At 46.1% G+C, this 14,871-nt stretch overlaps 1 protein-coding gene across 1 annotated transcript in view; it reads left to right on the top strand.

The window, feature by feature from the left end:
• The first annotated feature begins 1,718 nt into the window (after window positions 1-1,718).
• Window positions 1,719-14,871, top strand: part of Antxr1 (ANTXR cell adhesion molecule 1) — a 197,714-nt gene continuing 184,561 nt past the window's right edge. Inside the window, exon 1 of the mRNA XM_028778462.1 lies at window positions 1,719-2,247. Coding sequence (XP_028634295.1) covers window positions 2,060-2,247 — 188 coding nt within the window. The 5' untranslated portion in view covers window positions 1,719-2,059. The remainder of the gene's footprint in view (window positions 2,248-14,871) is intronic.

Below are 14,871 nucleotides of genomic sequence, written 5' to 3'. Positions count from 1 at the left end.
TTTCCCCTCCTCTTTCTTATCACAGAGCTTGGTGGAGCCAAGATGGGTTTTCCTTGTTTGAGACGGGAAATCATAGAAAAAGCAAATGTAAGTCAGTCAGAGTATTTTTTTTTTACTTCTCCTAATTATTTTTTTTCCTGCAAATAGCAATTTCAAAATTGTGGGCCCAAGTAGGTGTTACAGCTTCATGGACAAGCACGTCTGGGAAACTATTAAATCATTTTTTTTCCCTACAGAAATTCTCCAGCGTTTAAAGTGATAACAGGCACGTATTAGTTACCTGTGATTGCATAACAAATCACCCCAAAGCCAGCAGCTTAGAACACAGGCAAACATTGTCTACTGCTTTCCAGGATTGGGAGTCAGGGAAGGGCCAGGTCAGGTGCCTGCTTGGGTGTCAGAGGCTGCAGTCACCTGAAGGCTTGGCAGGCACTGGAGAATCAGCAGTAAACCAGTCAATCCTCAAACAAGTCACCAGGGTTGGCTGTCTGGGGGGTGGGTTGGGGGGTGGCAGTGTCTAGCCACATGGGGCTTCTCCACAAAGCTGTGGAGTGGGGTTGGGGGAGTTTCATGCTATGCCGTTGAGCTCCCTCAGAAGAAGGATCCAAGAAGAAGGGAAGCTGTGTGTCTCATACCTGTGCCTCAAAACCCTCAGACACCATCAATTCTGCACTGTGAAATAAGCCACTTACATATCATGTATAAGTGAACTTCATGTGAAAGGTGTGTGAACTAAGGCTGGGAGGTTCTGGAGATCACCTGAAGGGGAGCTAGTACAATTCACTAATAATATGCTTATTAGAAAATACAATGAATAATCAATAAACCACTTCAAGATACTGGAATTTCAAGGTGTATGCTTTGGAAGAAAACTGCCAGGGTGGTCATGGTGAGGTGTGAAGGTTTCAGGTGTATCTAGCTAGAAGAGCATGAAGCTGGGACAAGAGTGCACATTGATTTGTGACTTCCAGAGATGGGAAGTTAGACCTTGCGTCCCGTGGGAATGGGGACTTGAACTAAGGAAGACTCTTCAGTCTAGAAAGGCAAGCGCAAGACTCGAGACAGCGTTTAATCCCCTGAACTGTCCACAGCTTTGACAGCTCCTTAACACGGTGCTTCAACAAAGATGGGAAGGGAAAGACAAAATTCACAGGCAGAAAGAAGAGTGGTTGCCACAAGACGTCCCTAAAACGTGGAGATGCTGACAATCTAGATGCCTTGGCTGTTCCAAGCCTCTACGGCTATATTCGGTGACATTGTATGCGCTGATTTTGACCAGAGCCCTTTGTGATCTGCAATAAAACTATGTACGATCACGTGGTGGCTCAGATTGCAAAGGCCTTGTGCTTCGTTTGCACAAAGGCTCGTGTTTGGAAAGTCCTGGCCTGGAGTTGGAACCACCCTGCTTGAAGGAAATGAGTTTTCATCAAATGTTTACAGCAACTGTATCCGCAGATGCAGAAGAGTAAAACAGAAAGAAGGCATGGGGCGGGGGCGGGGGGGGGAGAGTAGAGAGGATGAAGATGTGGAAGAAGACGAAAAGGAAGGATTAATTAAAGCCGTGCAGCTCACCTGAAAACTCTTAAGATTTATCCCCTGCCAAAAGTCCCCACCCGATTCCTCCCCAGCCAAGGTCTAGCGGACCCCAACATTTTTGCCGCCCTTGGCCACAAGATGGCACTCTTTGGACTTTTCACACACACACAAAAAAAAAACCTAAGAAAGGAGGGGAGAAGGGAGGGAGCAAAGACACTGCACTGCCCCAACCAAGAACAATTTGAAAACCCACCCCATCATACTTAAAATCTAGGACAAAGAGTCGTCAGGACGGAACTGCTTCGACTGCAAAGCTTCAAGCGCAGCCTGGGAGCGGCCTGGTGGCCCCATCCCGGCAGCTCCACAGAGCAGAGCGCCCTGGGTCCCTGAAACTCGAAACCCCGGCGCAGAACCGGCGGAAATCAAAGTGAAATCCTTGAACTTCTCTGGACAATTGCTTCCGGGCGTTTGCAGAGAGCCGGGGGACCTGACTGGAGCCCAGGTCCCGTATGGCGCGCCCCTGATGTCTCACAGACGCCAGCGAGGCCAGCGCTCCGGCTGCAGCATGGACCGCGCGGGGCGCCTGGGAGCGGGCCTGCGGGGACTCTGCGTGGCTGCACTCGTGCTCGTGTGCGCCGGACACGGGGGCAGCCGCGAGGACGGGGGACCAGCTTGCTACGGGGGATTCGACCTCTACTTCATCCTGGACAAGTAAGTGCCTGGAGGATGCTGCTCTGGGGCGGGCTGTCCCTAGGGCTCAGGACAGCTGGGCTCCGATCCCCAGCTGCCAGGCGTCTGTTTTGCTTAGCCTGCTTTCTTTGCTGTCTCTGGCCCGGAGTCCTGGGAGGATGCAGTTGGCTCTATTTGTCTTATTGCTTCCCACCTTGGAGAGAAGGAATTGCAACTAGAAGTAGAATTTGCAGACACTTCCAAAGTTGGAGGCGAGGGTACTCTTCAAATTTAGTCATCTCTTTTTACAAAATGTAAAAATGCAGTCTTTGTTCTCATGGCATGATGCCTGATGACTCTGGCACTTGTGAAAGTCCAAGGCACGGAGTCTCCACCTCTGGTGTTCCAACTAGTTTTTTTGTGCAGACTTCACCCTCCACTTAAGGGCTCCAAGCACCATTCTGTCCCCTACCCTATAGACAGATGCCAGCCACAAGGCCACTCTTCCTTCTGAGTGGTGTCAACTAGAAATGCTTTCAAATACTGGCAAATGTCCCCAGCACCCCGTTGCCTTCAGAACTGAGGTGTAGGTAAATTTGGGCTGTTGGTTTTTGACTGATGGGCTGCCAGGGAAACCAGCAAGATTACTCCTTACTAAAACGAACTTTGCTTAAGGAAGAACTGAGTTAAGGCCAGTTCGACACTTTCCAGATCCCTCCAGGGTTGCCAAGCCACAGTTACTCAAGTAGGCTTCATGCGCTCTGCGGAAAAGCAGCTACAACAATAAAAAGTCCCTCAAGATCCGGGCTCCTTAGATCTGTGCCAGTGCCAGGAGAGGCGCTTGCAGTTACAGTGGTAGGGAGGTGAATTTCACAGACTGGAAAGTATTTGGGAGTTGGAACAAGAGTGAGTCCTGAAAAATAAGCTGGCCGCTGGACACCAAATGTGCTTCACAGTTGCTGCTGGGGTTTGAGTTTTCCGTAGAGGCTGTTTTGAGTTCCAGATACTTTGGATAAAAAGCAAGGGCTCTTTCTTACAGATTTAGGAGAAGGTGGATACTGAAAATCCAGGCCCCAGGCTAAGAAATGGAGAATCTTTTGTTATTTTAGCAGGTGGGAGCTGAAGCTCCCGGAGTCAGGGAGACTCTGGGACAGTCTGAAACCAAAACTGCTCCCCATTGTGCCCCTCTGAGAGGACTTTGGGGTTGGATCTGTGCCTCAGTCAGCAGGATGCTTGCCTAGAATGTACAAGCCCCAGCTCACTGTGATGATGGCGGTGCTCGCCTGTAACCCTGCAGCTGGGAGGAGTTTAAGGTGATCCTGGGCCCTTAGGGTACATAATGAGCTTGAAGCCAACCTGGGTTACCTGAGACTGTCTCAAAAGACAAACAAACAATAACAACAAAAGCTATAGCCCAAGAAATTCCAAGAGACTCACAAGGAAACTGGAACAAACATAATCACCATTTCTCCAGAGGACAGCCTTGGTGCTGTGAGCATAACCTGGTGGCCTAAATCTATAATTTGAACTGAACTTTTGGTCCAAGTTATAAATGGAGTTTCTTCAGGTGATGGAAGGGATTCAATGGAATCATCTTAGGATCATTTCTAAGGGGGGCACAACTAAGTCAAAAGGTATAATTTTTTTTTGGGGGGGGGAAGAAGAGTGAAGACATACTTTCTCTGCAGAGATTTAAATGTACTAGATGGCACATTACTGAAAACGGTTTGAGAAAGTTCAAAGAGTATGTAGACAAGGACTATCCCTGTAACCCGAGGCTTACACCTTACAGAGAATGACCGGAACACAGAAGCCAGGAAGAAGACTAGAGGGGGATTTGAATACATAAGCTCTGCTCTTCTAGAGAAGAAATTCCATTTATAATTTAGACCAAAAGTTCAGTTCAAATTATAGATTTAGGCCACCAGGTTATGCTCACAGCACCAAGGCTGTGAGCATAACTTCTAGGGTACAGATAGTATAAATGAAATACAACAAGCTACTAAAGTTTTTCCAGCCCAATTTTCTCTCTGAAGACCTGTCTTGGTGTAGAAAAGCTAATTAGAAAATAGCTTTACATCTTAATTTCCAAAGAAAAATATGTTAAAGCTAATATATGAACAGAAACATTTTGACTCGCTAACATTTAAAGAAGTGGGGGGGGGGGCAGGGAGGGAAGGACAGTGCACTCTTGTGTTGGCAGAGGCTTTTAGGGCATTATAGTGTCCAGCAGTGGCCACCTGTGTCCTGTCTTGCTCAGGACAGTGTGAACTGGTAGTCCTTGTGGACTTGAACTGCATGGTAGAATTTTCTGGAAGGGCAGAAGTACTTTATGTTCCTGCTGTCCAGAACAGTAGCTACTTGCCATATGTGTCCCCCATGCAAATGAGGACGTGAACTTTTAATTTTGTTTAAATTAAATAGTCACATGTGGCTGCCACATGAGTCGTGGGATGAGACGATCCATCAACAGAAAGCATCATGTGCTTGTAACACTGTGAAGCTTCTTCTTTTTCATCCGACAAGTCTTTATCTTAAGAGAAAAAAATGCATTAGAAAAAGATTCCCTTACTGTGAGTCTATGGTAAGAAGCTGAGAATTACCTAAATGTCCAACAATGAGATTTAAGTAAGACATGAAATATGCATGAAATATGCTGCACACTCATTGCAGATTGTGCATGTTTGCAAGATATTTTAGGAGAAATATATAATACTTATACTATTATGTTTCCAAACATTGTGTGCATTCCACCTTTATGAGGAACGAGGCCAGGCTTGATGCCAATACTTGGGAGACCAAGGCCAACCTGAGCTAAGTAACTAGATTCTGTTTCAGAACCAAGCAAAACAAAGCTAATATCTCTCTCTCTCTCTCTCTCTCTCTCTCTCTCTCTCTCTCTCTCTCTCTCTCTCTCTGTTTGTGTGTGTGTGTGTGTGTGTGTCTGTGTCTGTGTTTACTTACTATTAGGATAGCATTCCTCTCCAGAAGCTAATAGTTTTAATTTCCAAATTTCTGTACAGTAAATATACCAGTTTTTTATTCAATTAAATGTGATTTTAAATTCTTAAGGACTGTGTGGTGAGGGGCTGTGGTCAGTGGACTGAGTTCTCAGCTCTTCACTATTAAGAAAGAAGCTACCCCCTTCCACACTTAATTCTAAGCCTCTAACTTCCTATCATTGTCTTTCTGGGGTATTTTTGTGCTGAATGAAAGATTGCTAGAATTTCTATGTCATAGCACACCTCCAGCCTGCCACCTTCAACCAGGCGAATCCATGTGACTTCTAAGTCCAGACCTGGAGGATGGGCCACTAGGCAGGCATGGCAAACAGGCGGCAGGGTAGTCCCTACAGACAAAGTCCTGTGTCCTGGAAAGGAACTCCCCAGACACTGCTGTGCATCACACGACCGCAGCAAAGTGGGAAGGGAAAGAATGCTGACTGGGTTTGTGTTTGGGCCTCTGAGACCCTTGGCTGCTGAGGTGTGGCTACAGGCAGAACAGTGGTCACAGGAAAGCCAGTCTGTGGCTACTCTCCCCACCTCTGCAACGCCCTTCCCTCCTGCAGTCAGTTCGATTTTCTGTGGCATTTTTAAAGCTTGGCTCATTTCAGCTCTGAGCAGGATGCATCTCTGGCCTGGAGGAAGCCCAGATTATATAGTTAATGGAACGTCATGTTTTCTCAACCAGGAGCAAAGACCGTATAATGATAACCCAGAACACCACAGTAACACAATAGGGCGTTATTAAGAGCTCTGGCAACTGGGCCGCACAGGGCTCTACACTGATGGAATTTCATGTTTATATAAACATGCTTTTCTGGTTAGAGTTGGGAAGAGTAGTTTGCTGGGAATTCAATCAGGGACTTGAAAAGTCAGACTTGGAAGGCCCTGTCTAGAAAAGAACAACAGAATCTCTCTTGAGTCTCCCGGTGGGTCTTCAGGACCCACCATGGACGTGGATGTACTTTTTCTTCCTGGCAGAGTCCTTTGACACTAAAATGTGCATTTTCATGCCACATATTAATCTTTTTTATGTAGAGGGAGAAGGAGGATTTTCCATCTCCGGTCTCAGCGAAGGGCTGGCTATGATACATGTGTCATAAAGACTTCAAACACAGAAGAACATTGAGAAGAGACCACAGGGTGAAGGGTGGGGGCTACAGGGCGAGACTTAACTTTTTATTCAACCAGTGTCTTTATCTGTTTTTCCCCAAAGAAAGGAAGCTCACTTTCTCAAACTTCCATTAGGCATCCCAAGGTGGTACTGATGTGAAGGGCTGTGAGGGAGTGTGACATTCCAGGGACATGGTCACAAGAGTAATGGACACAGATAGATGCTTGCCATCCTAGAAAGGAGCCTCACTAGGTAGAGTATTCTTTTCCTGGAAGAGACCTGGGTTTCCAACAACTAACTTACACAGGAAATTTTGAGAGTGTGAAGATCGGTGAGCTTCCCAGACCCACATGTTTTCACAAGGGACTGGGGAGCGTTGTCTGGTGATCCCTATTCTGTAGATGGGAGAAAGCTTTGCTCACTCCCCATCCTTCACCCCTGCCCCCCCCCCCCCGCCCAGGGTTAAAACTGCCCAGAATCAGGACTAGATCCTGACAGAGCAACAGAGCAAGACTTTCCTGCTCATGACTCCCAGCCTGGTCCCTTCTGCTCATCTCTACCCAGCCCACTGGACTATAATGAGAAGCACATGGTGGTGCAGCCAGTGAGATCCAGTGGGTTCCAGGAATTGAAAATCCCTGCACCAGCGTTTCAGTAAATCATGGAACCCAAGCAGTTAAGACTGCTTAATTATGGAGCAGCTGCTAGACCGCTGTTCATCAGTTGCTGTTGGTAGGAAATTCTGCATGCTTCTGCCAACACCCCTCCCACCTCCCAGAGACCTGGGGCTAGTGATTCACACTCTGGGGTGTGATCAGTATTCTGCACTTAAAGGTCCAATGAGTTAGTAGCTTGTTCAAATTGAATTTGACGGAAAAGGGAAATTTAAGTTTGCAGATGTGTCAAGACACACAGATGTAGCTTGCTTTCTGAAATGCCTTGGAAAGTCCTTTAGAGGAAGGAGAATGTAAAGCTATTGCCAAGTGAGGGGAATGGGGCGCATTAGAGCATACCTTGGACAAGTGCAACAGTCACCTTAAAAGACACCAGGATGAACATCTCTCTAGGGCCAGGATTTTACATTGTTCAAATGTTCCGGCAGTTTGCTCCTAGGTTTGAAGAGGGCCTATCAGGCCTGTGGTAGTTGGTAGGGGTGCCTGCAAATAGAAAGGCACTGTGTATTGACAAAACTAAGGAAAATGAAAGTGTTTGTTTTGTGTTTCTGTCTGGGTGAGTACTTTATCGCTACTTTTCTTAACTTTGGAGACCTGGGAAAACTCAGAGTTAAGCTGAGAAGAGAGACCAGAAGGCATCTGGCCTATAATTACAACCTGTAACCATCTCCCAGCACCCAGGGACAAACTCTGGCATCCCTTGGACAGACAGAGCTGACACACAAATGCAGGTTAGACTTGCTTTATGCATTATGCTAACATAAACAGGTTTTGTGTGTCAGAACAAGAGACCAGACTTAGCCACTTGTACTAATTTAATTATTCCATAGCACAAGACAAAGGAGAATACTTGGACATTTTGACACGTTTTTCAAACATGCCAAGTTCTCATTGAAAAAGTCATTTGATTTCTTCCATTACACTTGGCTTATTCTTTTCATGTACTTGTCATAGTTATGTTCTCAATAGTGATCAAAGTGATTGAAGCACTTGGCCCAGCAATGAAAGCCCAGATAGCACAGTGCATACAGCAAGCCATGTCCTGTCTTGGGAGGTGCAAAGAAGGCTGAAGCCGGAAGCCGTCTGGACTGGTGGCCTTTTAGGCAGAAGACATTAGAAGGACTCTTGAGTATCCAAAGCTGAAGGCTCCAGTGCGGATCTGGGGCAGGGCGGGAAAAGTCAAGTTTAGAACAGCAGGAAGAATAACAAGTGGCAGTCACAGCCCTGGCTCCCTGCCAGGCACTATGGCATAGACGGTGCCTGTACAAGCCTGTTTAGCATTTGCAGTCCCCGTAACATCTGAACAGTCACCGTCATCACTTCACTGGTGGCGAAACTGAAGTGAAGGTAGAGACTGCTGTAAGGGATAAAGCCAACCTCAACCCTGTGATTTCCTTGAAAGGTGCAAAGACTGAGAAGTCAAAAGAACATTAAATCAGTCAGGAGACAAGCTAAGTTACGCTGTGGTGATGAGTAGCCTTCAGGTCTTAGTGACAAACTACACTCATGGCTGTCCTGGGAGCTAGGGCTCTTGGAGAGGCCCTTTTTCATCACAGCTGCAGAGGAAACAAATGCAGGAGGAGGGAAGTGACTCAAATCCTTCCACTCACAGCCCACTGGCCCAAACTGGTCATGTGTCCTCACCTTGTGGAAAGAGACTGAAGAAATGTATGCTAGAGGAAGGAAATGCCAGATATGTGTGGGCATTTGCGCCTCTACTGGAAACATAATTACATAGTCTGCAGGCCTGTGTAAGCAAGAATAGCAGCTAAAGTGCGATACGGAGCCAACACATCTGGAGGGGGTCAGTTGGGAGCTAGATCCAGGGCATATGAATCAATCAGAAGTTACGACCGGCACAGCATTTCAGATCTTCCCAGGGGGTAGATAGAAAGGTGACACCTTTCCATTCTTCCCTTCTCCAATCCCTCCAGACGTAAGAGAAACCCTTTAATGCCATGGGTATTAAGAACATTAAATCAGTCTATTCTTCGTTGTGGTGGTGAGCAGCCTACAAGCCTCCCTCAGTGACAGGCTACACCATGATTGCATGGGAAGGGGATGAGATGCCAGGCATGGTTCTCTGCCACCTAAGTGTTCCCTGAGTATATTTGAAAGACAAGAATTCCTCTGTATGTAGTTGGTGAGATCTGAGGGAATTTGACAGGCTGGATAGCTGGTGAAGTCCTCGAACACTGAGGCAGCAGTGTTAAGAGTTCCTACACAGAGGTCAATTCAGAGCGTGACTTTGGAGTGTCTGGCTCCTACCCGTGTGTCTTGATGGAAATGCAATTGTCATATTCAGTGGGATTGTTTTTCATTATGAAGGAATGAATGGCATTAAATATCATTAATTAATTAATTAATTGTTAATATCATTATTCTTCCTGATGATTAATAGATGCCTCTACACTGATTTCTAAGAGCCACCGAGCAGAGGATCCACTTAGTGGAGAATTCCTGATAAAGGGTTGAAAAGTAGGGCAACACGTGCCAAGCTAGTTGCTTCTGAGGCTGGAGAGATGGCCCCATGGTTAAGAATATTTGCTGCTCTTCCAGAAGATTTGGGTTTGACTCCCAGCACCCACATAGTGGCTCAGTCATCTGTAACTCCAATCCTAAGGATTCTGATGCTCTTTTCTGGCCTCTGTAGGCATGACACACGGGACACAAGATATCCATGCAGAAACCCACCCTCTGTCCCCAACAAAATTAATTAGTTAATAAAAAAAATTAAAAAGCGTGTTGATTCCTAGCATGAAAGGATTCATCCAAGCAGGAGATGTAGTCATCAGGAGGAAGTGGACCAGTGAGAAGTGCTGACTGTGGAAGGGGGTGTGCTACAGCAGTGGGTCCCGCCCACCCTTGGTCCAGGCTTCAAGGGGGCAGGCGCTCCTGTTTTACAAACACTTCTCAGATGATTGTAGTGTGAGTCCCTCACTCTCACAGTAAGTTGTGGGGCTGAGCAGAAAGACAAGAACAGCTGCCACTCAGAGACAATGGCCTTCCTCCTTGCTGGAGAACAAATGGTGGGGGGGGGGGTGCCCAAAGTGAACTCCAGGGAGAATTCTTGCTCGGATGAGAGAGCCAGCGTGATGTGGAGGAGGAGAGCTGGTGTAGCAGCAAGGCCGTTTCTTGCCCATCAGTGTTGACAAATCTTATTTTGTATACACACAGACAAGCCATGATGCTCACTAACTAGGACAGTCCTTGGCTCCTTTCCCTTAAAGACTTCAGAACGAACCATGTGTGTTTCTGTGAGGGACAGGGGAAAACCAAGCCTCTGTCATAGCAGTTATGAATGCCAATTTGGGATTATACAACTCCAGTTTCAAACCTCACCTCAATGTTTGACCAACCACTACAAACTTGGGATTCTAAATCAGTTAATCTCTCTGAAGCTTGGTTTGTCTTGTTAATAAAACAGGCAATAAATTTATGTTCATGGAAATGGTCTAAAGATTAAAATCTCAGATGATGGGTGGTGATAGTGATAAAGATGGTGGTCTGATGCTGATGGTGATAAGGATGATGGTGGTGATATGGTGATGTGACAGGTGGTAAGAGATGAAGGTGATGGGGTGATGGTGGTGATGATAGTGACAGTGATGGTGACAGGTAATGTCAAGGAGGATGGTGATAGTGGTAGTGATAGTTCATGACAGAGATCATGGTTACAGAGTTGGTGATGATGATAACGGGGATGACTGTCATGGTGGCTGATGGTGACAGGGATGATCATAATGGTGGTGCTGGTGAAAGAGATGGTGGTGGTCATGATGCTGGCAGTGATGGGGTGAGGATAATAGTGATGGTGGTCATGGTGACAGCAGTGATGATGCCATCAGTGGTCATGGTGCTGTTGGTGACAACTAACCCAAGAGAAATGCTGTGGTCCTCTCACAAGTGATTCCTCACTATCTTCCAAGCAATGAGATCATCTGACCAGGAAAAAGGGCATATCATATTTGTTTACTTTTCCTTTTCCTCCTTTACTTTTCTTCTTCCCCTCCCCCATTCTGTGTGTGTGTGTGTGTGGTATGTGGTGTGGTGTGTGTGGTGTATGCGGTGTGTGTATGTTGTGTGTGGTGTGTGTGTGGTGTGTGTGTGGTGTGTGTGTGTTTTGTGTGTGTGGTGTGTGTGTCTTTTGTGTGTGTATGTGTATGTGTGTTGTGACAGGAACTCATGTAACCCCAGCTGGCCCTCAACTCCTCCTGGCACTCCTACTTCTGTGAAGAGCTGGGATTACAGGCCTGTGCCATCATGCCTGGCTCAGGGATGTGTCGTTTCAATTCAATATTTATGAAACTATGCTAAGCCTTAGGAATTGTAGAGCTAAGCCAAGATATGTCCAGTTCTCAGGGATCTCAGGGTTCAGTGGAGCAAACAAAGCTAGAAAGACTGCTAGTGAAATCATGTGGGTTGATAGGAGAGGGACTTCCGAAGGCTTCAAAGAGGAGGAAGCTGGACCAGGAACATAGCAATTGAGCAAGATTCTGTCAGATGTTTAAGAAGCAGTGGACAAGAAAACCAAGTGGCTCATACCCTGCCCTGTGAGTGTGACAGGGAAAGACCTTAGAAAGAATTTTCATTTTATCCCCCTGGCAATAGGTTTGAAGATTAGTAATTAATTGCTTTTTTAGTTTTTTAAGGTTGGAAGTTTCTGAGGACAGTGGTGGCCAGCGTATGTCTCTATTGGATCTCTATTGGGTATATACTGACCACCTGTTTTTGTGGTGGGGACAGAGATGAAAGAATAAGAGAAACTGGACACTCTTTGTTTTGAGGAGCAAGATGATCAGTTGGCAGGCTGTGTGGGAAGAAACAGGTTTCAGAAAGCGAAAGAATCTGGCCATGGACGACAGGGAGTCTGAGCATGTAGGGCATTTGGGTGGAGACGCTGAGTAGGCGGCTTCCCTGGAGGCTTAGGGCTGAAAATAAAGCCTTGAATATTGTTAGCCCAGGGCAGCAATTGATGTAGGTGCAGGTAATAATTAATATAAAGATACTAATATAAGGACTTTAAGACGTCAGGAAGAGGTGGAGTTTGAAGAAGATGGCCAAGGTCCAATCCATAGGGATTGGCAATAGCTGTCCAGACAAAAGGAGAAACTGTACTCATACTTGGCAGGGCGGTGGGGGGAAGGGCAGTGCATGACTGTAGCACTGGGGAAGGAGCATGGTGAGCCAGGCGAAGGGTGATCATCTGGGACATTTGCCTCTAAAGTGATCTCTTCCTGTGGTTCTGGTATCAAAGGGTGATGTGTCCCATAATCCGTTTTGTTGTTTGTTTGTTTGTTTGTTTGCTTGCTTGCTTGCTTGCTTTTGAACATAAGTCTAACCTTGACACCAACTTCCCTAAGTCCCTCCTCTCAAACATACTCTGAACACAGTTTAAGCTCTTTCAGGACCAAGTGTCAATGCCTTGGCAAAATACCAGGGACTTTTATTGCTGTGGTCACCAAGTAGTTCCGGGTTCTGTTTCTTACCACATCCCACACCTTTTAAACTTGCAATGAAATGACTGTGGGTTCCACAGCTAAGCCACGCTCTTCAGCTGCAGATCGGTCATCCACCCATCTCAACTAAGTGATGCCCACTTATCTTAAGACATTAATCGTGGGCTTCTTCTACACTCCCCCAAATACTTAAGAACCTCTACCCCTCTGCATTGCATCTTGACTTAAAAACCTTTCTCTTGTTTAGAGTCTCTCAAGCCCAAACAACTCCTGACCCCTGAAAGCAGTGGCATGGTCCAGAATACAGATGGAAAGGAAATGTGCTTAGTGTATATCAGGAAACATCTCATCCACACTTTATCTTTTCTGTTACCTTCCTATGCTCATTGTCGGACAACTCCACTGGAGTACAAAGGGCCTCCAGGGATGCCAAAGTTTACAAGCAGCATCTTAACCTGTCTGTTGTCACCCCTCCCAGAAAAACAAGTACATCTTTGCAGACGTTGTTGGGAAGCAGTTTAGAAGAAAGTGTGGCAATCCCAGTTGAAGCCGTAGCACTCCAGCAGTCAAACAACAAACCTGGCAAAGTGAGACGTACATTACTGAGTACCTGTGAGATGCTGGGGATCCTTGTTACCAAGGTGACCAAGTTCCTGGCTTGCCCAGGAGAGGCCTGCTGTGGTTTGGTTGTCCCAGTGTAATCAATAGTATCTCAAAACTCTTTGTCTCTCAAAACTGCCTCCATTTGGCTTTTCAGTTTTAGGGTGATTGTGATGGTTAACTGTCATCAAAGAGAGAACAGAGTAAAGACGAACTGTAACTGACCTTCTACCCTCTGTTCTATTAAAGTGGGCAACAGTCAGCTAGTTAAATGACCCAACTTTAAGCCTTTCCCAGGAGCCCACTCCAACATTTCCATATCAGTTTATGGAAATCCTGTATCCTAGAACTGTCCTCGTCATGAACTGCAGTTGTCCGTTTCCTAACCCCACCATGGGGAGGCAGTATTGCATAGTGGTCACCAGCATAGGGTTAAATGCTGAAGTCTCAGGAAATGAGATCCAAAATTATGGTCCAGATCACTGAGGAGGGCAGAGATAGCAGAGCTGGCCACACTCAAAGTGCTAACTGTAATGACAATGAATCCCAAGAACAGTGCCTGCTGCTTAGTAAACATTCAGTACAGGAGGAATCTTAGTTATTAACCTGTGAGTTCCGAAGAACAGACCAGGCATGTGTGGCTGGCTGAATGAAGGAACGCTATTCTGTAAAGAAGCTCAGGAGGATGAAGACAGAGATGTTTAAAAAGAAACAAAGGCTCAAGGCCAGGAGAAGATCCAGTGGTGCTCATTGGCCGGCCAGCCTGACAACCTAAAGTTAAGTCTGAGTTCCTCTTGGGACTCACAGTGTGATAGAACCAGCACCTGTGGGCTGTTCGTTGATCTCTGCTCTTGCACTATGGCACACTAGTCCTCCCTCAGATAAGTAATTGCAATACATTTTTAAAAAAGGAAAGAAAGAAAGAAAGAAAGAAAGAAAGAAAGAAAGAAAGAAAGAAAGAAAGAAAGAAATGGCTCTTAGAAGTGTTATCTGGGGGCATCATAAGTGCAAAATCTAAAACTTAAGGATCTTTAGGAGCTCAATGAAAGGCAAGAAAGGGAAGAAAGCTTGTGACTTCAGGAAAGGAAGCTAAATACAGTCAGCTTCACCCCACCCCCTCTCGCCATCACCTCAATGTGTCCCATTCTCTCACCAGAGGTCTTGGGAGTTGACTAGAGAGCCCGCATCATGGCCGAGGGATGATGACACACAAAGCTAGTAGGAAATTAATATGAGAAGCAAAGCGGATGGGCGGAGCTTGAAAGAGGTCAGCCAGGGTCTATTTTCAACCCTGTTGCCAAGTTCAAGAAAAATATAAATAAATAAATGCTTTCAAGGAGTTTCTTAAACACTATCAGACAAAGCTGGAAATAAATTTGAAGTAAGAAGTAATGAAGAATGGGGCCTGGTTGGGAGAAGACTGTCCCTTGGAGACTAGATGCCACTGTGAGCTAACACTGCACAGAGCAGCTGTGTGGGAGAGTGGAGGGGTGGACATGCCACAGAGGAACTAGCCTAGGTATCTTTAAGATGGTGGTCCTACCCAGTATGGATTCCAAGGAAATTCAAGGCTTCTGTCTTTGATTATGTGGCTGCAATAGGGTCCCAGAAAGAGGCCAGATACAGCAAGAGGGAACCTTGGGTAGATACCAAGAAATCAAGAGAGAATGCAGGAGTGGTGTAAATATGCCCAGAACCAACCAACAAACCTTGCTAGGATGATTTTTTCTTGTATCAACAGTCAAAGTCAAGAGGCAAGTCCATCCTCAACTCTCCCTAGCCTGACAGAGATTGTTCACATTAGCCTATCAAGACCA

This window comes from Grammomys surdaster, unplaced genomic scaffold (assembly GCF_004785775.1).
Source record: "Grammomys surdaster isolate TR1022 unplaced genomic scaffold, NIH_TR_1.0 336, whole genome shotgun sequence".
NCBI lineage: Eukaryota > Metazoa > Chordata > Mammalia > Rodentia > Muridae > Grammomys > Grammomys surdaster.
This window is presented reverse-complemented; position numbering and strand designations above follow the sequence as displayed.